The sequence below is a fragment of the Apaloderma vittatum genome, unplaced genomic scaffold, assembly GCF_000703405.1.
Source record: "Apaloderma vittatum isolate BGI_N311 unplaced genomic scaffold, ASM70340v1 scaffold2802, whole genome shotgun sequence".
In the NCBI taxonomy this organism is placed as follows: Eukaryota; Metazoa; Chordata; class Aves; order Trogoniformes; family Trogonidae; genus Apaloderma; species Apaloderma vittatum.
Window position 1 is genome coordinate 61,002 of NW_009704003.1, and position 25,141 is coordinate 86,142.

Genomic DNA, 25,141 nt, shown 5'->3' on the forward strand with positions numbered 1-25,141 from the left:
CAAGCCAGGTTCTCCCCATGGTCCCTTCTCCGTGGGTCAGCCAGTCCTGTCAAACCAGGCAAAAGTGTCACCTTTGAAGGATGAAGTGTAAACTGTGGATATAAAGGTGCCTCTGGTACTCATAGCTCCTTTTCCTCCCATTCTTCCACCTTCCTTGCATCTCCTGCTCCTTGCTGGCCTTTGAAGAGCACATGTGGGTAAGGAACAGGAGATGAGGTGAGACTGTAGTCGAGAACAGCAGTCAGCTGGAGGTTTGCAACAATTAACTGAAGATTTGAAGGACACAGCAGAGTTCAGATGTGAAATGAGAGACTGAGTCAACCGCTGGTGTACATGAGGGGCAAAACCCCAATCCCACATTTAATCATACGGATTAAGCTGCTGTGGGAGTTGCTCCAGGGCGTGCTCAAAGTAAGAGGTTGCAGAGGCTGCTTCAGTGCTCCAGAAACTGTAGATGGGCACGTACACCTCCAGGCAGGGCGTGAGAAACTTCCCGGAGGTGATACAAATTAGCTTGGGGAAAGCCCCAGCATGGGTGTCTTAGCCTGGTGGCTGCACTGGTGTCTCAGCACCATTTCAAACTAGGCAGAAGGATGTACTTGGACAAGACTTTTGTAACGGTTGGATGAACCTTACTCTCTGACTCCCTGGTACAGTCCTGTTCTAATGACTTGATACTTGCTTTCCAGGTGATTTTAGCAAGAAGCGGGATCGCCCTCAGCCCAGAGCATCTGGGCTATTTCGCCTTGACCCCATCCTCACTTGTCATTCTTTTCTGATTTGTGTCTGTCAAAGTCATCTTAAGCCTGGGAAAACTCAGAGAAAGGCTAACAGGGAGGAGTAGATCTCTTCCAGCACCATAGGAGTGCTGCTGTTTCTGGGGCTCCATATTGTGCTTCTAGAGGAAATTCTGCTGTGGAAGGGAGAGAGATGGGGGAACGTTTTTAGTGTTGGGGATTATAGTTTGCATTGCATGCCTGGAGAGGTGTTATGTGATTGTGCATCAGGATCTTGGATAAGGGGTGGCCCTAGAACAGAAGAAAAGTGTGCAAATGGCAGTTTGCAGTCCTCTTCCAAGATGAGAGAGGCAGAGAAACAGCTGAGCTACCATTGAAGTAGTAGTTTGTTGGGCAATATCACGTAGTATGCTGTGGTTTCCACTCGCTTCTGCTGCTGCCGACTTCACAACCTTCATGAATACAAAGACAGGAGGAGGGCTGCGTGTTTTCCCTGACTGCTCGTGACGTGCACTTTCTCATTCTTCTCTCTCCGTAGTGAATTTGCCAAAGAGCGTGAGAGGGTAGAAAATCGCCGAGCTTTCCTGAAGCTCCGCAGGCAGCAGCAAATCGAACGGGAGCTAAATGGGTACTTGGAGTGGATCTTCAAAGCAGGTAAGGCGAGAGGTCTCTTGATTTTTGTTCTGTATGTTTTGTGGCGAGTAGACTCTGGTGAAGATGTAGGATGGTGACCCCAGAACTGGTCCTTGGTGTTGTTGGCTCTTGAGCTACCCCACGACCAGAAAGAGCCCAGCCAGCACTTGTTGGTTTTGTCGGGCTTGTTTCTGAGCAGTCACACTAAAGTTTACTGCAAAGGATCTCGGTTTGATTAAGCAAAAATAAAGGAGATGGGCCAACTTACTTTATTGCTGAGATCAAAGCAATTGTCTTAATACAGTAGAATATAAAAAGTGATACAGTGCCCAAAGTCTGCTCAGTGGGGAAACTGTTCCCTTATATGAGTCATTTATATTTTATTTACTTTCCACCACAGCTGTTTTATAAGCCTCTCCTGCAATGATGGTAAAATACACCGGAGTGTCATTTTTATGAGCTACAGAGATCGCTTTCATGAAACTCACCCCAGCACATATTAACATTGCTTTATAACTATTATAACTGAACACTGCACTTTATTGCAAGACATGAGCATCTTTAACAAGGACCCAAACACATTAATTTAGCAGAAAACAGCATACTTTTCCTTTTATGTTGAACAGTAAAGGTTACCAATAAGCTTTCTGTGCTATCGAGTAGCTAATAGATATATTGACATAACCACAGTGTGATTCATTCATACACCATCAAGAAAACTTCTGGGATTAATTCCTCTCCTTGCTTGCTTTTCTGAGAAGCTGAAACATCTGAGTGAAATAAAAATGCCCTTTAAAACAACGATGCACAGAAAAAGAAGTGGGGATTTCTCAGATAGATTTTTTCAGGTGCTTTGCTAGGCACGTCGTGTTCATCCTTGCCCTTTACTGATGGGGAAGCTGAAGTCCAACGTTACGTAGTGACTCGCCCGGTGAGATTTACAGCTTCTGTTTGGTGTGCACAGCCCGGGTGCTGGTATTTGGATGAGCATTTTTGCAGGGCTCCTGCTGCCTTGCTTCTGCTTTCTCCTCCGAAGGGCTCTGCCAGCCCCTGTGCTCGGGGGAGCGGGGCTCAGCCCTGCCCAGAGAGCTGTGGTCTGGTGCAAGTTTGGACAACCTGGCTGGAGAGGAAAAAAGCTGAAGCATTGACATGTCAAAGAGAAAGAAGCAGGAGCAGTCTGTAGGGTGACTTGAACCCATTATTTCCCACAGCATGATACAGAGTGACAACCGAGTGCCAGTTGTAGTGAGGGACTTTTATTTACTGTGACTGTTCAACAGCAACTGTCCCCAATTAGGTAACCACACTCCGTTCTGCAGGATTTTATTGTCTAAAAAAAGAAACATTCACTTCCCATTTATAATTTGTCTTCCCCATTTGTTTACAGCTTTTGTGCTACTTCAAATTCAAATTAATTAATGGTTTATCCGGTGGCTGGAGCAGAGCCCTTCATGGTTCTCCCTTGGCTCTAGTGCCGTCTCACTTTTAAGGCTCTTGGGATTTCTCGGTCTCTAAATCCTGGTCTCCTCATCAGTAAAATAAAGATAGAGAATTCCCTTGCAGGGTTGTGGGTTGCTTCGTTTCATTTTGGTGGCTGTTCTGCCAAGAAGAGCTATGCAGAAGGTCATTAGCTGCACTTGACTGAAAGTTGAGGTGAAGAAGTTATAAACCACAGAGCCAATCCAGCCGTGCATCCCTGGGGATATGGCTGGTTGTTCTGTTTCTGTGCTGCCGGTACTGAATAAATGCCACTCCAGTATAGAGAGAAACTGCTGTAAAATGCACATCTTTTTATTTTGCCTGATTAAAACAAGATCCGGAAGGTTTTCTAGAACAGGAAGGTGTCTGCAAATTAGCTGAATCAGGGAATAATAAAAATATTCTGTACAGCTGAATAATATCAATAATTAAAGCCAGCTTAGCAGTCTCAGTAAATCTTTGAATACAAAAACTAGTGTGAAGGCTAACTGAAACGGAATAGTTAGAATAGTTAGCTAACTGGTTAGAATCCAGGCTCTGAAACTTGGGACTGTGATGCCGATGGGGACTTCCCATTTCTGTTTTAGAGGCCGGGATTTCAGCTGTGAAATGATCTTGAATTTCCAAACTAGATAACTGGTTTTCTTTGTCCAGGACCATGTGAGAGACAACAGCTAAAGCAAGCTCCCAAGGTTGTGGGGAGGAAAACACCTGGGGACGGTCACAGACAGCCCAGAGAGTACAGAAACCTCTTGTGCCAGCCTGGGTGTGATAAGTTGTTTGCATAAATGAAAGAGCAAAATCTCTTGGTATTTAGCTCTAATGGAGGATTTTGCTGATATTTGTCTGAATATCTAGTTGTTTTTAAATCCTGCAAGCATCCTTGACCTCACTGAATCTTGTAGCGAGGAGTTCCTCATGGTAACAAAAGTCTGGTTGATTTTTTTAAAAAGCAACCCAGCCCACTAAACTGTATGTCCTGTCCTCGATTTTAAATATGTTGCCTTTCTGCAATGAGAGGAAGAGCTCAGGAGAGCACTTCTCATTTCTTTTTATTACTTTTCCTTCTCTGCTCTCTCCTTACCTTGTTTCATCTTATTTTTTCTGCTCTGAAGCATGCAAAACCAATCTGCTCAATCCCCTCTCTTGCCATGGAAGCCTCTCCAGGCTTCTAATATATTTACAGTATCCTCCCTGAGAATTTGTTTGTTCATTTTGTTTCTTCATTTATTTTTGATGCAAGGTAGGAAGAGTAGAAAGCTGCATTCCAGTGATTGGTATAGTGGCATCTTCATACTTAACCTGATTGGTTTTGCTCTGTAGTATTTTATATGTCCTGATTAGTTGCTGCTAGAGCTGGAAAGGAAGTTTCCTTCTTGGTAGTGCTCCAGTTTTGACCTGAAGGGCTGTAACTGGTTTAAGACCAAGGCATGTGACTAAAATCACTCGTTCACCTGTCTGCTACCTCCCATTTGCATTGAGAAGGTGGTTCAGGTAAAATGTTGGGGTTGTTTACTATCAACTCTTCCTTATATTGAAATTATTGACTGTTTAGTCCTGCAGAAGAAAACAAAGGGTCTTTCTTTCCTCTTCCTGAAGTGCTGACTCAAGCGTGTTCCAGACCTGGTTTAATGACCTGTCTTACCTTTGTGTTGTAAGAATGAAGCTGCTCTAATAGCCTGGCTCTTGAGTAACTGGCTTTTATTTTATTTTTTTTTTCTGGTAGTACTTTGATATTTTTTTCCAGTGGTAAAATAAGAGTATAAAAAGAAAGAAAAAATATTAATAAGGAGTGCTTGTCACATTTTCAAGGAGGAGGTACCTTGGCACACCTGGAAGATTTTGGTGCCAGATCACTAGTGATAAATCACCAGAAGTGCAGCTGTGGTTGAAACTGAAGCGAACATAGTTCAAGCTCTTTTAAATGTGGATTGTTTAATACAGTCAGCAGCGTATTTGCTCGAGGGATCTATCGCAAGGTGTTCTAAACAGTGGCAACCTTAGTGTGCAAACACTTGTGTGAATTATACTTAGTACAGGAAGTCTTAATTGATTGAAGTGCTTAACAAACACCTCCGTAACAAAAGATTGGGGAATGAAAGAGAAAATCACAGCACAGATAATGTGCCGTAGTGCTGAATTTAGATGTGCATGAAAGAAAAAAAAAATCAACCTACGATCTGACTAATTTCCTCAGAGTTTGAATTTACTTTCTCAGGATTATACAGATCCTCAGGTATGAAGTTTCCAGCTTTACTTATTTCTCGGGTATGTGTTCAGGAATGAATACGTAGGGTAGTAAGGAGGGTTTAAATATTTTCAAATGATAACAGCTGATTTTATGCTGAATTCCCATATCATGAGGTCAAGATGAAGCAAGGAAAAATTGGAACTCAGTAGAGTCTCTTTTGAAGACGTCAAGAAGAAATGTCATGCCACCTTCAATAACGTATAAATTTCTAAGTGTCGTCAGCTCTGTAAGATATTCAGTCTTAGAAAACTAGTGTGAGTAACAGGCCAGAAGCAATGATCAAATCTCATCATTCCTTGTATCTCACAGAATTTAGGCCAAAATCTTGTATGGTAGTTGTCATGTCAAGCTCATAAACACTGACTCTCTGTATTGTTTAAAAGTCAACTGTGTGGATCAGTTAGAACCAGACTTGTGATCTTAAATTTAATCCTGAAGAATAAACTCAACTCTCTGTTTTTTTAGTAAACCCTTTAAAGGGCCCAACTCCTTCCACCAGCAGAAATCAGCTGGCACAGGTGCAAAGAGCAATGCTTCGCACCACGCTGCTCCTCTGGGCACGAGACGATGGTTCTTGTCCCCAAAAGCCTCTTCTTGAGTTCACCCAGTATCAAATAAAATCTTGTCGATGAAGAGCAACCCCCGTCCTGTTCCACCTGCTGTGTGCTGGGACAGACTCTGCTCTTCGTTTCATGTTTTGGTCGGGCTCCGTGCAAAGGCAGGAGGGAGTTTGAAATGGTGCTTTTCAGAGGAATTAACGAGCGGTGAAGCTGAGCAAGGTAATCCATGCAAATGATTTCGCCACCGCTGCTTTCTCCATTAAACTCCTCAAAACTGTGGCAACTCTTGGGCTGTCATGCTGCATTTCCAATGGAGAGCGGGGAACTAGAAGTTCTTTGCACTAAGTAAAGTGCTTATAAGGCTACAAATATTCTTTTGAAGATGTTTCTCTTATCTTACAAGGACATGCATCGTTTTGAAAACCCTTTGCTCAGAGACTGGAAGTCTTTCAGTTCAGAGCTAATCAACTTGCATGTCTTTTGCATTTTAATTCTTTCCAAGTCCATCTCTCTCGCATAGCGCTGATTCTGAGCGTTTCTTTTCTTCTGGAGTAAGCAGGCTTCAGGAATGGGTTTAACCTTTCTCTGCTGGCTCACTGTGGCTTAAGTGCCGTTCCTTGACACGACAAATCTTTATGAACCTCAGGTTTCAGCTTTCTGTAGAAGAGACAGAGCAACGAGACCCTTGATACAGCTGGGCAAAGACACCTACATCAAAGAAAAAGGGCAGCAACGTGTGTGAGATGGCAAGGGAGAATACTTGCCAGGAAGACAAATCAGAGCTCCTTGTGAGAGTGTGGTGGCTTCTTCTAAGGGAGATTTTTTTATCCACTTTTTCTGTTGTACAAGCCTGAAGCTGAAACAGTTAAATTCAGTTGCTCTTCCTTTCCTTTGACTTCTGTTGCCTGTTTGCACCTGAGCTGATTCCTGTAATCTGCTCTTCTTTCGAGCCCCCAATGTCCCATCTGCTCATGCCAAAGAGAAAGAGCAGGGGTACCGTGTTTTTCTGCTGCTTTGCCCATCTTACTCAGCTTGTCAGTTCCCCACTGTAAGGCTTGCTTTTATTTCCAGTCCTGTGACACCCTGTGTGCTGTCAGCACTTAACGACCAGCAATTAATCTTACAGCTGAGACACCTCTTACTGACAGCCAGCGAGGCTCCTGTGCTCAAACAAAGGTTTGGAGGCTGGGAGTTGCTGATCTGATACTGTCTCTTTGTTGCATATTTCTTCTAATGGAGAGGCACTGTTGTCTGGAGGATTTTCAGGTGTCCCAGTTATCTTCTTCCAGCCTCTGTGTTGCAGTCATGACTAAAGGCAACGCAACTTCTGATCTCCTGCTTAGGATGCTGTAAGGTTAAAAAACCCCAACTCCTAGTGACGATGACTAGCCTGCCAGGCTGTCTTTTTAGCAGGCTTTAAAACCCATATAAAGCCCCAGTAGGGTAGATCATGTGGTCCTTTGGTTTCCCGGAGGATCCAGGACAGATGAGAGTCACTGTCAGGAGCAATGGTGAGTGGAGGAGAGTTTGGCTTGAGGGAATTACGTAGGTAAAACCTGGATTTTGTTTATTTTAAGGGACAGTAAGACTGAACCCTGGTGTGAGGTATGTCTGTAGATGGAGATGTGTTGGAGCATTGACTCAGGGTCTTGAATCATAGAATGTTTTAGGTTTGAGGGACCTTAGAGATCACCTAATCCGACCTCCCAGCCATGGGCAGGGACGCCTCTCAAGTAGAACAGGTTGCTCATCCAACCTGGCCTTGAACACCTCCAGGGAGGGGGCAGTCACAACTTCTCTGGGCAATTTATTCCAGAGTCATGCCACCCTCGAACTGAAGAATTTCTTCCTAAGATGCAGTCTAAATCCATTCTCCTTCAATTTAAATCTGTTTCTCCTTGTCCTATTGCTGGACATTTGTGTAAAAAGTCCCTCTCCAGCCTTCCTGTAGGTTCCCTTCAGCCACTGCAGGGTCCCCACGGAGTCTCCTCCAGGCTGAACAATCCCAGCTCCCTCAGCCTGTCCTCGTAGTGGAGGTTCTCCAGCCCCTGGATCATCTTTGTGGCCTCCTCTGAACTCATTCCACCAGATCTATGTCCCTCTTATGGTGGGGACACCAGAACTGGACACACTATTTGGGGTGGGGTCTCACAAGAGCAGAGTAAATGGGGAGAATCCCCTCTCTCGACTTGATGGCCACACTCCTCTTGGTGCATCCCAGGACAGGGTTAGCCTTCTGGGCTGCGTGAGTGCGCTGCCAGCTCGTGTTGAGCTTCTTGTCTATCGACACCCCCAAGTCCTAGGGCAAATTTAGGGCAAAGGCCCATCTGGTTTACAGAATTGTCTCGATGGTCTGCAGGTGAAAATGTGTTGATGTGAATTGTCACAGTTGACAAGTTCGGAGGTCCCACTGGCATTTAGCAGTCTGGTTTCTGAAACCCCAGTATGGCTGAAGCTCTCGCCAGCCTGACTGTGAGGTCGCAGGTGACACAGGAACGTCAGATGGCACCAGTACACCGTTGCAAACCATGATGGTTACTTATCCACACAGCTCACAGTCTCTGGGGACTCAGGATTGTTCCTGCCCAAAGGAAAGAGAACAGTCACAGCAAAGAGTTACAGGAACGTTCAAAACAAGAAGACACTCAGAAACAGGGGAAAAGCAGAATTTCTTTTCCCTGCTCAGAGATCTTTGAAAGGAACCAGTACAAATGATTTCCCTCATGCACTGATATGAATCAAGTCTAGAACTGATGTAAAGTTTTTAAAATCACACTCCATGAGCAATGTAAGCTTTAAAAAAAAAAAAAATCTATAGAAAATTCCCACCATAATAGCATCTCAATCTTATGCTCCTTCCAGTGCAGGTTTACTTTGTTTTTCACATTTACAGGCCTTTTGTCTAGCTGCCTTAAGGAAGGGAGCTCCACATCTAAACCATTTCTTCTACATGTTTTAGGGCAGTCATGTTCATTATTAGTTGCCGTTTAACTCCTTCCATGGTTTTAGCCCCCAAACACCAGTGCAGCTTTTCCCCAGGTAAGACTTCCGAAGAATCTTCTGGTTTCTGAGGTGCTGGTTTGAGAGAGAAGTCTCTTGAACTGTCTAAAAAGCCCATTTCACTTTTCTGACCTGTCTTATGGAGCTTCTGAAAATGCCTGAATTATATTGGCCTATGAGTTTTGGGAAGGATTTCACACCTTTTAAAGTGCAGATGTTTAGCTCACCTGAAATTTTTAACCCTGTCTCAGCTTTTCTTTCCTCCATGTCTCTGCTACACTTTCTTATTTTGCTCTCCTCTGCTTGGGTTTCCAGTCTTCCTCAGTCCTGGATATTATTTTTCAGCCTTCTCAATTTGCTGTCTTATTAATATCTTTCACTCTCCCTCCCGGATGATTAATAAAGAGATTATATAAGGCTTGTGTAGTAGTGCTGATCCCTCTAGTATTCTTCTAGACAGCTTTCAGCTCCACACTTTGATGTTTACTCTGTGATTTGCTGTGTTTTTGTTGTGGGTTTTTTTTTTCAGTTAGCCTTCCATCTAGGCTGGCATAAATGGACTTTAAAGCAAAATTTTGTGGGAACACAGTGTCAGATGTTTTAGTAAGATTCCAAACTGCATCTCTGAAAAGCATGTCAAAGAATTTGTTATTTATAATAATACCAGGAAGTGTACAGTTTACCAGCTGCAACTCAATATTTTGTTCTGTTTAGATTGTCCTTTAGAAAATCCTCATGTAATTTGACAGCGGCAAGCTAAAAGCTGTGGTTCAGACTCTTTGAACTGTGTGATTTCAAGTATTGGCGCAGAGTGGTGCGTGCTGCAAATTGACTTGGGTGATGACATTTGCATTGTGAAACCTTGGGAAACTTGATTCTTTCAGGCGGATAGAAATGAGTCAGTTCAGGGGTTTTTTTCTTCAATGTTCTCTGAATTCTTTCACTGTAGGAAAGTATAAACTTGTAGTTTTGAGATAAGTTACACAGGAATGGAAAACTGACGGTGGTGTTCTGTGCCACGAGACGTCCCTTTCCCACGGGCTGAGCCCTGATGTTATTGATGGAGATGAGGAGCGGCAATGGGTGTTGAGGGGTGAGGCCACATCTGGAATCTTGTGTCCAGTTCTGGGCCACTCAGCTCAAGAGAGACAGGGAACTGCTGGAGAGAGTCCATGGCAGAGCCACAAGGATGATGAAGGGAATGGAACATCCCCCTGATGAGGAAAGACTGAAGGAGCTGGGGCTCTCTAGCTTGGAGAAGAGGAGGCTGAGGGGTGACCTCATCAATGTTTATAAATACGTCAAGGGGGAGTGTCAGGAGGACGGAGCCAGGCTCCTCTCAATGGCGTCCAATGACAGGACAAGGGGCAATGGGTTTAAGCTGGAACATAGGAGGTTCCACCCTGTGTGGGTGCCGGAGCCCTGGCCCAGGCTGCCCAGAGAAGGTGTGGAGTCTCCTGCTCTGGAGACTTTCAAAACCTGCCTGGACACGTTCCTGTGTGACCTGCTCTGGGTGATCCTGCTCTGGCAGGGGATTGGACTGAATGATCTCTAGAGGTTCCTTCCAAACCCCAACATTCTGTGATTCTGTGAGCATCTTTGCCTTCTCAAAGAGTGTCTCCAACATGGCTGGGCAGGAGGGGGACCATCCTCTGTTTTGTGGAGACCTGTGATCTTGCTCGGGTCTGCAGGAATGTTCTTGGTCTCCAGAAGTCCCTTGTGGACGATAACTGGGTAAAGAAGCTGAAGCAGGTGGTTGATTGTGGAGAAGGAAATTGCCGAGGAAGTGCTATGGTCTTCCAGGGGTTTTCCTGGCCTCCTCCCCCTGTGCAAGAGGGGCACGGGATAAGAAACACGACTCGGAGCTGTGCCTTCCTCCACAGAATTGGTGTCATTGGGTGATACAATGGGATAAGGCTGGTGGCAGCTGGGACAGATGCCTGCCATATCCAGCTCGGCTGTATTTTTGGAGCGGGAATGTGATAAATCGGAGGTTGAATCTTGCTGTCTTTCCTTTTACAGAGGAGGTCATGCTGGCAGAGGAAGACAAGAACGCCGAAGAGAAATCTCCTCTGGACGGTAGGTCCTTTTGCTGTGCCATTCTCCTCCTGTGACACATGAGAGGTTCACCTGCTGTACGCTGACGTGGCTTTCCGTTGTAACCAGGAGGGCGCAAGGAACACGCTCTTGCATGCACTTGGCATAAGTCGAGCTAAAGAGTCCCTTTTCCCATACCGGGTGTTTTCGAGGTTGCAGGTGGCTGGTGAGCAGTTATGCGAGATACCCCTCTGGGATGGGGATCTGCCCTCGGGGTCGGTCAGTCCCAGTGCAGCCTCCGCCCGAGCGGGGCTGGGCCGCGTGGATGCGCAGGTCGTGGCGGGGACAGGCCGCAGAGCGGATGCCAGGAGAGAAAGGCGCTGACCGAGAGAAGGCAGGGCTCTAAACCGAGGTTTCCAGATGGTTTTGGCAGAGACTAAGACCCCTGTTACTTGTAAGCAGTAAGACATAACAGGGTGTGGTGATCCTATCTTCCGACGTGTGACCCTAGCCTTGCCGGCCGGCCGCAGGTACCGAGCTTCAGCCGCAGGTGCAGCGAGGCCATGGGGACCGCTCTCCCTGTGCCTCCAGCCCCATCAGCTCTTAGGATGCGACAGCCAGTCGAAGATCAGTTAAAGATTCTTCCCTCTCCCTTTTCTGACCATCTTTCGTCCTCCCATGTCTCCTCCTTTCCCCTCCCCTCCCTTTCCCTCCTCTTTTTTTTTCTCCTCCCATTCACTGTCAGGGAGGGCCGCCTCGGAAGGGCCGATTCCACAAGGCACGGCACCGGCAGAGACTAGCAGCGGCAGCAGCTACAACAGTGAGTGGATTGCAAATCACCAGGGGCTTAGCACAGCGGGGCAGGGCTTCGCCCCCGCCGCCCCCCGTGCCCAGGTCGCCGGCGACGCTCCCCGGGGCAATTTTACACCTTTGCGCCGAGCCACGCGGCCTCTTGGGCCGTCAGGAAGTCCCATGGCTTGAGCCCGCCTTGGCTGATCCGGCAACCTGTGCTCGGGGAGGACTCGGGGACGGAAGAGCTGGGGCTGAAGGAGGTCAGGGCTGAGGTGTGCTTGGCAAATCTCGGCGTGCGTGTGTGTGGATGTGCGTGCGCTGGGGAAGTTTGTCCAGGGCTGTTAGTCTCGAGCTGAAACGAGTGTCTGGAAGAGTAGTCTGAAAAGCTGAGTGGTGTAAGTGAACTAGAGGTGGGTGCAGGCCATGGAGTAAAGACTCAGGTGTGCTGAGGCTCCCACTGTACTAGTAAGCTAAAGGAGCCCGGCAATGTTCCCAGCCTTGATGCCCGCTGGTGTGGAGCAGCCACATCTATGCTGGGAAATGGTCATAGCCTCCAAACTGGGGGGACATTGCATCCAAGGTGCCTATAGAGATGGCACAACCCCATTGCTAAACACAAGCAGGAGTTTTTTGGGGAAGAAGGTAAAGAAGGCAACATTCAATTCGTGCCAGGGAGCGTTGCAAAACTTGACTCCCAGGGCTGGTTTTGATCCAGTGCTGGGAATGGCCATGGACATGCTGGAGTGTACTGGGACAGATGGAGCCTGAAGGACCCCAAAACTGGTCTTGCTGGGACTGAGGATTCAGCCTACATCTGGGTGGGGAAGGAAAGAACAAAAGAGGTTATCTGCAAAAAATTGAATCCAGATCACAGGTTCAGAGCACCCTCTCCTTTCTGAGCCTCTCCGAACCTGGGCGATGTTCTGGGTGTTTCCTTGGAGTGAGGAAAGCACTAACGCTTGCCTTAGCCGCGGAGGAAGAAGCGCATCCATTTCTCTGTCAAGGCAGGGAAATTTGTGTAGGGCGAGGGGATCCTCTCCCACAAACCTACCCCCAGGGTAGTCGCTGCAGAGTGAGTGGGTTTGCTGTGTGTGCCTACTGAACAGTATGTATCACCACACCGTGGGGTGTCTTACTGCTGATAGCAAATGGTGCTTAGTTACTGTATGTCTTGAAGCTGTTACCAAACTGTATCAATGTCTTTTTTTCTGCTGGTTCTCAAGGTTTTGCAGGTAGGTGGTCACGGGACCAGGGTCCACGCTGTGCCTGCGTTGCCCCTTGTGCACTGGGTGGACGGTGCAGACCTCTCCAAGCCTTAGGCTGCGGTTATCTTTCCCTGCCGAGTAAAACAGGAAGGCGCCCTGTCGAGTAAAACAGCAAGGCGATGTTTGCCCTCCCCACAAGAGATGCTTTTGGACAAAGTGTGTTTTCAAAGAGTTATTACATCCCCAGAGGGAAGGAAATATACAGTGGGTGCTATTAAGAGCGTGTTTGCTGATTTGTGGCATTGCTTTCGACAGAGCATTTCTTCTCCTTAAGGCATTGCTCTGTGGTAAACTGTATCCGAGCACTGGAAACGCTGACTTCTTAATGGTACACACTGTAAACAGCATTAATGTTTTTAATGGATAGAAGCACTCATCTCGTAACCCACTGGGGCTCGGAAAGATTCCGTGACCCTGCTCAGCCTTTCTGCTGTACTAAAAGGTCCAGCAGCTGCAGTGACTCCCCCCGCCGACCCCCTCCTGCATCTGCTGGGGTGAAGCGCAAGCCTGCTGACCTGTGCCTGGCAAACCTTCAAGATCTGCAAGGTTGAATAAACAAACAACCCTGGCACCAAAGCATGTAGAGGCCCTGCAAGGTTGTAGGTTTTCCGATTTGCTCCCTCTTGCCCTTGTGTGAGAGCTCGGAGCTGGCATTGGGAAGTAAACACTGGCCCCGGAGAGTGAAGGGAGGGGGAGAGAGAATCCCCTCTGAATGCTCACGGGGCATTTTCTCTTTAATTTGCACACAGTGTTGAAAAGAGCCGCAATAAAGAAGAGCAAAAATGACCTGATTCATGCTGAAGAAGGTGAGGACCATTTCACAGACATTTGCTCCGTTGGTGAGTACTGGCTTCGCATTCCCCGAGGTTTAGATCTCCACCTAAACGTGTCCATGCCGTGTTTTATCCGAGCGGCTCCTTCGCTCCAGAAGCTGCGATTTCAACAAGGAGAATGATCACTGCTCCTGCAGCAGCACTTGACCTTCCAAAGCAAATGGCTTCGTGGCTTCACCCTCTCCTGCACGCTGCCCTGCTCAGCTATTGCATGCTGCTCCCTCTAAAAGAGCCCTCCCGAAACACCTGGAGAATCCATGCTAGCGTTGACCATCCTGTGATTCTGCTTGGAGCGTGCTCTTTTAGTCTAACGAAGCCCTAATACATCAAATGATACTGGTCAGCCTTGCACCGTTAGGCTACGGAGGTCCCACGTGTTCAGCCGTGAACAGAGAGCTGGTTCCTTCCTGAGAGGGTTGGAGGTGTAGAGGCAGGAGCAGGACTCGGGTTTGCCCAGGGGGGCAGGCTCTGGGGCACAGCGCACCCGTCAAAGGGAGCTCCTTGGACATCAGCAGAAAGACCTTTCAGCCGTGGGCTTTTACTTGCGGTATGGGGAGAGATCTTCCCGCCTGCTTTGGAGTTAGCTATTTAGCTTAGTCCTGTCCCTGTTGTTTCAGGCTGTATTTTGTTTTGCTGCTGAAGCAGCAGATGTTCTCATTATCTTCCAAAGAAATGCCTTGGCACCCCAGTTACCACAGAGCAGCAAATCCTGGCTGCATACGAGTAACAGCACAAACAGTACATTTGAGAGTACGTGTCCATATACGCTTGCAAGCATGAGTGCCTCGAATGCTCTTTGGAAATTTGGCATTAACATTTTAAGAGATTACAGCTGCCGCTGGATTTACACCCTCCCCATTCCCTCCCTTTAAATGGAGGCCTGTTTGCAGCAATGGATGTTGTTCAGCATGTTACTGACACCGTCACCCACTGTGGAACTGCCACAGTCCCCCAGGCTGAGCAAGCTGCAGGTTCTGTGGCTTAACTGCTGACACTTCTATGAGAGGTTTGTTTCTGAAAGAGGGCAAAAATGCAGCAACCGTGTGCATTTTTGGTTCGTTTCATTTCATCCTGAGCAGCTCAAATCCCCGCATGGATAACAAGGAATGGTCATTTTGGGAACATTTGTTCACAGTTGCAATAATTATGAGATCTTTGCATTCACATCCAAGTCCCTCCAGGCTCTGGGCACCCATGCCACGCAAACAGATCTTTGAAGTCAGCGTTTCAGGTGGCAACGGATGATGGAGCATCTGGGCTCGTGGATAATCTGATGCAGAGCTGGGAACTGTCTCAGGAGCATATGGCAGGGAAAATAACAGCAGTGCTTTCCACCTTCTGCGAGTGGTTCACCCACTTGGGAAAAGTGTTTTTGATTTTGATTCACGGAACAAGGCAGAAAAGAAGGAAAGGATGAAGCAGATACTTCTGCAGGCTCCTGAAAAGGCTGAAACTCTGCATAACATAAACAATCAGATCATATGGGCAATTATGCATAAAGAATATGTTTTTTGAGTGAAGATTTTTTGGACGGTTTTCCATAATGTGTTGCTGATGGGAGCATAAGGAGCGTGGAAGAACTAACAATATAATTACTGAGTGCAACGTGAAGATGCAGACCAGGGTGGTGGAGGCTTTGACAGGTCTCTTGCTGGCCGTTGGCTGAATATGTTGCACTTTAATTCAAAACAAGAACCTCAATGAGCCTTATAACTGCATTATAAAGCTCTGTAGTGGTAAACACTTCCCATTGTTTTCTCTGGAGCTGTTCTTAACATTTAGTCTTTTCTTTCATCCTACCTCTCAGCCTTTCTTTCTGCACTAAAAAGTGTGCAGCGGTAGATACTGGCTCCTTCTGGCTTCCCACCCTCTATGCTGTGCCAGACACAGGCCACTTTTGGTTGCCAGATAGCAAAGCCTGGAGAAGTGGATGTTTTCTGCATTAGATCAGTTTGCTTACTGCTGCTTTTCTTTACTGGAAGATCAGTGCAGAGGGGACAAAAGGGCGGCAGACTATTCCCATGGCAATCTGACAGTGTAGACTGCCTTGAATATCTGAGAGGTCTTTACCTGCTAAAAGAGTATTACGATATAGTGCACCTCTATCTTAACCTGTAGTTCATTTTGTTGCCCTAAAGCAATAGATGACCACTGATTTTTAACTGCCAAAGGGAGGATTATCAAACTAACAGAACACACCGAGCTTTTCCGCAAGGTGTTTGTTCAGAGCTTGGCCAGGTGTGTTGGTGGATGGCCGGCAACGTGAAAAGGAGCAGAGAGCTTCATTTCTGTTGGAGGGACGGCGCAGCACATGCTTCTGTGTAGCTGTGAGGCTTGGAGGATCCATTGCTGTCACATCTGGATGCTTCATCCTTTCTATGGATGCCATGTTTGCTGTTGTGGCAGGATGAAACGGTGAGATTCCCACGCCTTCCAAGTGCTAAAATGTAAGCGAGTGCGCTGAAAAATTTGACTGCCACAGCCAGAACACTTTGTTCATGTAACCCAGCCATCTCCAATGGCAGCCCATGCAAGTCATCCACTCTCTGGTCCAAGACAGGACAGCATGTGTCCTGGTCAGCCCTACCCTCTGGGACGTTCTCTCCCATGATAAGGAAGGGCAGGAACATCTTATCTTGCCACGCACCACCCCGAAGAAAAGTTTTCCAGCAGTTTGAGGGGTGCCAGCACAGCGTGAAACAGGTAGGAGGGACAGCCTGTGGCTGTCACGATTTGCCCCGCTTTCAGACAGAGTCTGCAGCCACTGCAGAAGAACACCAAGGGTTGCGTGTGTTTGTCACTCACGTGTGCCGATTTCTCCTGCCTCAGCACTGGCCGGAGATTGCCTTTTCATCATTTCTTTGAGCGGTGCCTGCAAGCACAGGGGGAGAGCTTACATTAGAAATTGTTTCTTCCGTCGGCTTCCTATTGTTCCAACATTTGACTCTTTTCCAGGCTTTCAGACCAGAGTTGAAATGTAGCTGATACAGGCAGAATTGACACAAATGAGTAGCTGCTCCCAAAACACGATGCGTGGAGGCATATTGAGTCTTCTGCTGTAGAGACACATGAAATTGGAGAGCAAAATAAAGGAAACTTCACGCAGTTCAATAGCAAGGGCTGGATCTTTGACTCGTCCTTGGAGCAGGGGAAATAGGGACCGACCTAACTGTTGCCAGTTGCCCAGCTCCAGGAGGATATGCTCCACACCACGGGCAGAAACACCACTGTGGCTGGTATTTTCTGGCTCTCAAATCAACTGGGAACCCAAAAGTTATGAGTTATACTGGAACAATCGAGATTGCTTCAAAAGGTTGGAGACCCAGTTTCTTTAGCTGGTGGAGCTGGGCATTCGTTCCTGAACTTTTAAAATCCCAGCCTTCATCCCTCATGATGTCATTGCAAGCAAGATGCCCTTGCTCAGCCCATGGTCAACGTGCCCAGCTTTCTGCTGCTTGGGAGAGGGTCTGTGTGCCCAGGAATGTCCTCCAGCCTTTCACCTGTCAGGATGTGGTGTGGTGACTTTTCTTTCTCTCCCAGGGTCTCCTTTTGCCCGTGCCAGTTTGAAGAGTGGGAAGAATGAGAGCTCGTCCTACTTCAGGAGGAAAGAGAAAATGTTCCGGTTCTTCATTCGGCGCATGGTGAAAGCTCAGAGCTTCTACTGGATCGTGCTCTGTGTGGTTGCCCTCAACACACTCTGTGTCGCAATGGTCCACTACGACCAGCCGGAGAAGCTCACCACCGCGCTCTGTGAGTACCGGGGACTCCACCTTTCCTCCAGTGAGATCTTGCATTTTTGATTGCTGCTGTCACATCCCCATGAGGTCTGGGTTTTGGCTTCCTTTGCCTTTTTCCAAGGAGGGTCAGAAGCGCAATAGTGATTAGCTCTAGTAATTCAAGAGTAATCGAGTCATACAATTGACCGAAAATCCACCAGGTCATGAGACTGGTTTGAAATGGGAACGTTTTCCCTCAACGTTGTCTGAAACTTCAGATTCAACTACATTTAAATCTTGCAGCAAGACGGGAGGATTTGGTCTGTAGCAGCTTTTATGAAAGGAAGGGGAGCAGCTCTGTGCCTGGGTAAAAGCAAGTTTCTCTCTCTAATCAGCATCTGCAGGATTCCTGTCACTTTGGGGCTGATCTGCATCCATGTGTGATTTCTGTTGTGGAGATACTTAAAGCTCTGCCAGCTGTGATGTCCCTGGGACAGCAGCACTCTGCTACCTGGGAGATAAAAATATCTCTCTCTGCTTATAGAATCGTGCCCTAATTTGCTACGGTTGTAACAGTTATTGTCATATTCTTTAAAAGGGTCCAATTTTATAGAAGATCTTTCTTGATAATCGTGCCTTCCTTAGTAATGGCGTGTGATTAGATGAGATAGATGTCATGATGCCCTTCTGGGAAAATATCTGCAATTGTGATAGCAATAATACCACACCGAAAATTACACTATATTTGCGCAAAAGCTTTTATTTTAGCTTGGTTCCTGTGCTCTTGTATGAGTTCAGGCTTCGGATAATTTATACATGCTTTTTGAAGTATGTTGGGGGTGGTTTTTTGTGAATGTGGATTTTTTATTTTTTTAGATTTGATATTGTTTTTTCCTATGATGAATAATAAATGGAAGTAGCTTTCTGCAGTCAGAGCTGTTACACACCATGTCACTACACTGAGGTTGCAGACTTGCTCACAAAACGTGTTTTAAAAAATGCGGAAGTTGAGGGACAGAGCTTTTCTTTTTTTTTAACAAAGGTTGTAGGCTGTGACTCCTAGAACTGGAAAACTGGTAGGAATTGGTAAGGTAAGAATATGGTGACAGTGAAAGTGGAACACGGCAGGTTTTTCCTTATGAAGGGAAGGGATGGAGGGTTTGTTGCTGGAAGACTTAGCTGTTGCATTGGCCACTTCTGGCTCTATAAAACCAGCCAGGAACAATCTTTTGTTCAGCATTTGATGTTCAGATGTGGGTAGTTCAGAATTCTTTAAGTAAAACTTGTGAGGTAAGCGAACAGAAAACTACGAAAAAAACCAAACCAAAATATTTGAAACAGTCTAATATAATAATTTTGGCTTAGATCATTAAAGATACTTATCTACATTGATTTCTATATAAATTAGATACTTAAATATTTCTAGCCCTGGATCCTCACGTCTTACCATATAATAAGGAAGCCGACTTTTGAAGTTTTTTTTTTAATATACCTAGAAGGTCAAGAATATTAGCAGCTCCGACTTCAAAAAAACCTCCCTAATAATGTTTGCTGAAATATTTAACACCACTAGGTAACTGCAGCTATAGCGAGAGATGAATAAGAAGGACAGAAACTTCTTTCAGCTCTGGGTTAGGTTGAGATTTTTTCTTCTGCAAGATTTAGACTGAAAAGAGAGACAGACTACACAGAGAAGTCAGTCTTGCTTATTCATTTCCTAAATTTAACAGAGGAAGTAATAAGCTAGATTGGCAGAGTAATTAAAAGTTTGAGGCTTAGGTTTTTCCTCGTGAATTAGGACTAAATGTCTAGAAAAAAACCCCACTTCTAAGTCTTTCAACTCAAAAGAGAAGGCTTCACATTTACAAACTGTTTTGAGAACACCTCAGGCAGAACTTTTCTAACATAAAGAAACCTGTGAGCCAGTGACTTTTACTTAATGTTCCTATGAGAGCTGGAAGGGCTGTTTCTGTTCAGGTGTAGCTGGGGCAGGGGCCACAGACTAGGCTCCCAAAGTACCTCAGCTGAAGAAAAAACAGGGAAGGTCGAAATCATGTTATGCCTGGGATCGTGGTGAATCCTTCCTTCGGGAGCTCCGGGTGTGTCCGTAACACTCGGTAGCGGGAACTTGGTTTCAGAAACCCTTGGGGAGTGTGCTTGAATTTCTTGGTGCTAGGGTACTACCTAGCTAAGAATGAGCGATCCCATTGACTCATTCTTACTGGGAAAGAGAAAAATCACCAGCGAACTGTGTGTTCCTGAGAGTTCAATCCTCAGCACCCTCCCACCCGTAGGTGCTCTCCCGTGCCTCGTCTGCCCTTTCTGTGTCTTTGTGCCACCCTGTACTTGTAAGACTTAAGTGTCCTTTTCAATAAGAAAACACCTGGATGGATGTTTCACAATTCCATCCCTTAGTCACTAGTATTTCTTTTAGGGAATCTACACTGCTAGAAACAGCACAGTGATTAGTGTGGGGTAGCACAAAGGTGAGTCACGGATAAAACCAGAAGACAGGAGGAATCATAAGTTTTGTGGATGTTCCTGAATAGGTCTAAACATTTGGTCTCTAAGCAGAGCGTTCGAACACTGACCACTGTGACAGAGAATAAAAGCCAGAGATATAGAATGAGAAGTCATCTTGGAAATTCTAAGATGGTCCACAAAATCTTTTCCTCTTCTTTCTTTCTTCCCCCCCCAATATAGTTTTCTCCAAGATGAGAAGCAGATGTGCCATGGATTCTTTCTGGGGAGGATTGTTTCTAGTCTGTCTTGCGGCACAGTGTAAATGAAACTCTGTGAAGAAAACTATTATAATGTAACTTTAGAACAAACTGCTTCCAGGAATTGTCCACTGAAAAAGCTTACAAGTTCAATCTCCTGAATTACAAGAGTCCTGTACCTCCAAACGCTCCCGATTTTTCAGGCTGATGGGCTGTAGTACCTGTCTTTAAGTTGGTAACATCCTAAAGGTTTCTGCCCGCTTCCCTGAGGGATGGGATAGTTTTCATAGCATAATCTTTCCCACTAATCTAAAGTCTAATATTGAATGCAGGGAATATTTTACACCTTAAAAGACATGAGACTTTGCATGGATTAAGTGACTGGTTTGTTATTGCAGTCACAGTAAGATGGGACTTGGCCCCTCTCACGTCTGCATGTGCTGAACTGCAGCCAGACTGGTGAACCCTGTGGTAAAGAGATTTATGAACAAGCCCAACTGTAGTTTAGCCCTTGAGGAGAGCTCCTTGAAAGCCCTGTTCTGCACAAGATTTGTGCACAAATCCATTAGAGATAGGCGGAACAAGGTTTCACAAAACCAGGGGATTTTATACAGCTCCTGGAAAGAAATTTGGCAAAATCCTTTAACTGTGAGAGTGATGGAGTTTAAAAATGGCTTTAAAGTTAATCCATGATGAGCAAAGTTTGCTACAGAGGAGCAGGACTTGGCTGATCTGATGCAGAGTGAGAGGGAGGTAGCCAATTCTAATTATGTTTTTTCATGGAAGGCGCTTAGAAATGAATTGATATGGGGAGTTTTGTTGAACTGTAGCAGAGGAGGAGTGTGGTAAAGTCTGGGAGGATCCACTAACCCCTGAAACTCTAGCCAGGCACCTCTAATTCAATTATACCTGTCCCTCTGGGGAAAAGTTTAATTACATTACAAATTAATTTTACTTAAAGTGTGGTTGGTAAAAGCCTACGGGTCTGCATTGATTTATTTTTCCCTTGGTCTTTTCCTTTTAACTTTTCTGTTCTTGAATTGTTCTGATTAGCTTTCACTGCTTGATATTCCATAGTGCTGCAACTGCTTTGGGAAAGGAACTGTAGGAGCTTCAGAACAGGGGTTGGGATTTCTTGAGTCTTATTGAAATTGTCAATGAGAAATTCTTCGAATTCTTGGGATATGATGAGTAACAGGACATACTTTATGCCTCTGTAATTATCCCTAAATTAGATCAGAGATTTTCCTTCTCTATACGGAAAGGACTCCAGTGCCAAGTTGCAAAAGGGGTTTTCTCATACTGCACATGGACTCGTGGAATGTTCTCACTGAAGCCCAGACCTTCTGTTCAATAAGTTCCTTATAAAAGTGTGCGTTTCATGCAGCTACCCGTGCTTGTTGTCTATTTTCGTTGATTTTCCAGCACTGCCAGTATTCTCAGACAGAAGAGACTCCTTTCAGCAATGATCTAGCCTAGAAAAGCATTCCTCAGATCTAGTAGCAGCAAAGATGCATCTTCAACGGAGGGGAACAAACCAACCAAATCCAGACAGTGGGCACACAGTGTTAAGGGATTTTCGGTTGGGATGGTGCGTTTCTAAAATACACGCTGTAGCTCGAGCGGAAATTGCAAGCCTCATGTAGAAAGAGCTGAACGCGTTTGCGTGCCTGGTGCTGGGCAGGAGGCCGGCAGAGGTGCTGGTGCTGGTCTCTTCTTCCTCTGACTAAGGTTGTGGGAGACTCTTGGAACCAGAACTCTCTGACCTTCATAGGGTGGGCTTTAGGGACCATGGGGAGAAAGTTTATGGACTGGATCAGTAAGATTTCACTTGGGACCCCTCTCATCGGGCTTCCCTTCCCCTGTGGCTGCCCTCAGGAAGCAGCTCTCGCCATGTTTCTCCAGCTAACAACACAACGATCCTTAATTTGCTCCTAAATTTGTATCTGCCTAAACCTAAGATCCAGAATGTCTCCTTTTGGATAAATACAATATTGGAAAACAGCATTTTAGCCATTACGGCCCAAGAATTTGTATCTGCCTAAACCCAAGATCCAGAATGTCTCTTTTTGGATAAATACAATTTTTGAAAACAGCATTTTAGCCATTACGGCCCAAGAATTTGTATCTGCCTAAACCCAAGATCCAGAATGTCTCCTTTTGGATAAATACAGTATTTTAGCCATTACAGCCCAAGAACGTCTTCCCTGCGTGCTGTGCAATGATGAACCATGTGTTTGGTGCAATTAGGCCTCTTCTGATGATGATGTGTTTTCTTTTGAAGTAGATAGCCAGCTCCCTTCGGATATAAATATGCAGCATTTGCAGTTGCGAGGGAAAGGCTTTCTGAAGGGAGCATCTTTATTTATGTCTGCTGAACATTTCATGTCTGCTTTGTCAAAGAGGAGAAACTCGTACTTCGCCAAGGTTCTCCTCCTGGTTGGTTTAATGCGTGAGGAGGATGAGAAGAGGAAACCAAAGCGTCAGGCTCAACACATGCTCCTAATGATACTGGACTTGGAGACTGAGTAGAAATGGAATTAATCTATGGGTGATTGACAAAAAAGAGCTGCTAATTATCTGATTCAAACCTATGGGGCCAAAAGATGCTAGCGCGGTCTTTGCCAATAGCACAAATTTGAAATTAAATAAGAGTATTTGTATCCAACTTTTTTCCCCCTTAAATCTCATTACAAAATGCTTCTGCTTAAAGCAGATTAAATTACACCTGGGGAGGTCCAAACAATGAAATTGCATTTTCAATTATATGGGCAGGGCCATGTCAGAGGGAATCGCATTTCTGATCTGTTCGCTGGGGGAGCTGATTCATCCCGAGTTAATTCCTCCTGCCCAAGGAGCTCACTAGGTCTGTATTTTCCTTGCCTCCATGCCTTGTCCTCACAGTGCTATGATTTGTAGCATCTGGTACCTGCTGAAATATGGCTATCGCTGCCTGGTTTGAACTCTGATCTAGATGGAAGCCGTCAGCTGTGAAAGGACGAGTCGGGTAGTTCTTTCAAGAGCAGCAGAAGAAAGTTACTTATTGCGTGTTCTGAGTTTCTAACATTTCCCATTGTGTGTTTTTTTTTTGTTTTTTTAAATAATTTTTTTCTTGATTCTGTTCTACTTATGGCATTTGTTAGCTTTATCTCCCCTATGACATTCTGGTTTTGCATGTGTGTCTGCAAGGTGTGTCAGTCAGATGATGGAACGTTGCACTTGTTGATACCTGGTTTTTGCTCCCATGTCTGCTGGATTGGTGACTGAACACTAATCCCTGTTTCTCCTCTCCTTTTCCTTCTTTTGAAACGATGGTAATTGTCTCCGCAAAGGGTTCTGAGATCTGTCGGTGCACGTTCCGGTGCACCCTATGTAGCATTTTTGTTATTCTGTGGTAGAATATGGGGCGCACCTGAAACGTAACTCTTAGAGGTGAGTCTGGTGGATAGATAAGAGGGTAAGAATCTCCCTGCCAGAGCGAGCTGCAAGGCTGACGGAGGTTGTGCAATGCTTTCTGTAGGTCTGCTCTACAACCCCTCCCTACGTGCTTTTGTCTCCCGTCTAAGCAAGGCCATCAGCTGCAGAGCTCTGGTTTGGTATCAACCCTTGTGGTAGGGAGACTGTACGTTGAAGTCGTTCCACTAAACACCGTCGGACTTGCTGAGCTCAGCTGAGTGTGAAACCGAAGATGGGAGCGATAACTTCCCAGCGAGGGAGAGGTTCCTGTCAGCACAAATGCTGCTGTGAGCTTTCCCTTTGGGCTAAGGACCGAAATAGAGGAGAGCAGCAGCGGAAATTCTTCTGTGCCCGGAGAGATCTGTCTGCTTTTTGGAGGGGGGGATTTTTGCCTTCTGTTTCTTACCATTTCCAAAGTGCATAGGGTACAGAATGGAAGTTCAGGGTCTGACCTGGAAGGATAGTTCAGGCTCGTGTTTTTACAAGGCCAGCTATTAATAATTAAGGATTATAACTTTCTTACTACTTCACAATGGTGATCTTTTTAATTACGTGCAAAGAAACTTTGTACAACTGAACACACGCTTTTTTTAAAAAAAATGGTATTTTTATATTATTGAACTTGTCAGCCATTATGTTTTATGCCTGACTTCAGTTCACGCAGTCCCTTTCTCACACCCTCTGCACTTGTATGGATGGGTTTTTTAATTATGTGCAAGGAAACTTTGTGCAACTGAACACATACTTTTTTTAAAAAAATGGTATTTTTATATTATTGAACTTGTCAGCCATTATGTTTTATGCCTGACTTCAGTTCACGCAGTCCCTTTCTCACACGCTCTGCACTCATATGGATGGATTGCCAGTGTAGCTGTGGATAACTCCCTACTCTGGGGTCCCTTGCTTTGAAAACAACTGTTTGCTCACTGGGCTGTTCTTTTTGGGGGCAGAAAGGAAAGAAAAGTTGTAGCATGATGCAGGTGTGAACGTGCTTCTCTTGGGAAGTTCCAACCTCAAAGGGAGATGGAGGCAAGCTGCTCTTCCATGTGACCATGCCTTTTCCTGAGCACTGAGCTCCAGCAGGAGGACCCACCTCTAGTAGGAAAAAGGCTGGGAAGTCTGCAGACCTCGTACTTGGACGTTTTATTTCTCAAATGTGAACACATCGCCCTTGGTAGTCTCCCTTAATGATACTGCTCCTATTTTCATGGAGAGTAGGTTGCATGGTATAATTAATACCCTCCTGGTATTTCTTCCCCTGTTGCAAATGTTGGCAGAAGTGTCCTTGCCAGCTCCTCGCTGAAGTGTTAATAAAACCCTTCTCATCTACTTAATGCTTCCTGGATTTCAGTTAACTTTATGCCCATGATATTTCATGATGGTCTTCCGCTTAAAATTTAAAACCCTGCTTTATTTTTTGATAATTGAAGCTATATTTTTCAAGCAGGTATGTGAGAGGGGTCTGGGTCAACCACGGTCATGTAATACAAGTGTGCAAGGCAGCGAACGCAGTGAAGTGAGTTTGAAAGGATCCTCGTTCCCTCCTCTCTCTTTCCCCACGCTCGTTAGCTGCAGCCACTTGTTGCAGGAGGTGTGTGAAGCACCTGGGGTTCAGGACTACCTAGCTGAAGTTTTCCTTGCTGTAGTTTGTATCCATTGCCC

The 25,141-nt window shown here is 45.7% G+C and overlaps 1 protein-coding gene across 1 annotated transcript in view; it reads left to right on the forward strand.

Moving 5' to 3' along the window:
- The window catches only part of LOC104270477 (voltage-dependent N-type calcium channel subunit alpha-1B-like), a gene marked incomplete at both ends in the record, with an annotated part of 115,550 nt that overhangs the window by 38,126 nt on the left and 52,283 nt on the right, over positions 1–25,141 (forward strand). Inside the window, 5 exons of the mRNA XM_009864860.1 lie at positions 1,276–1,391; positions 10,683–10,739; positions 11,443–11,517; positions 13,504–13,560; positions 17,128–17,337. Of these exons, the coding sequence (XP_009863162.1) occupies positions 1,276–1,391; positions 10,683–10,739; positions 11,443–11,517; positions 13,504–13,560; positions 17,128–17,337 (515 nt within the window). The remainder of the gene's footprint in view (positions 1–1,275; positions 1,392–10,682; positions 10,740–11,442; positions 11,518–13,503; positions 13,561–17,127; positions 17,338–25,141) is intronic.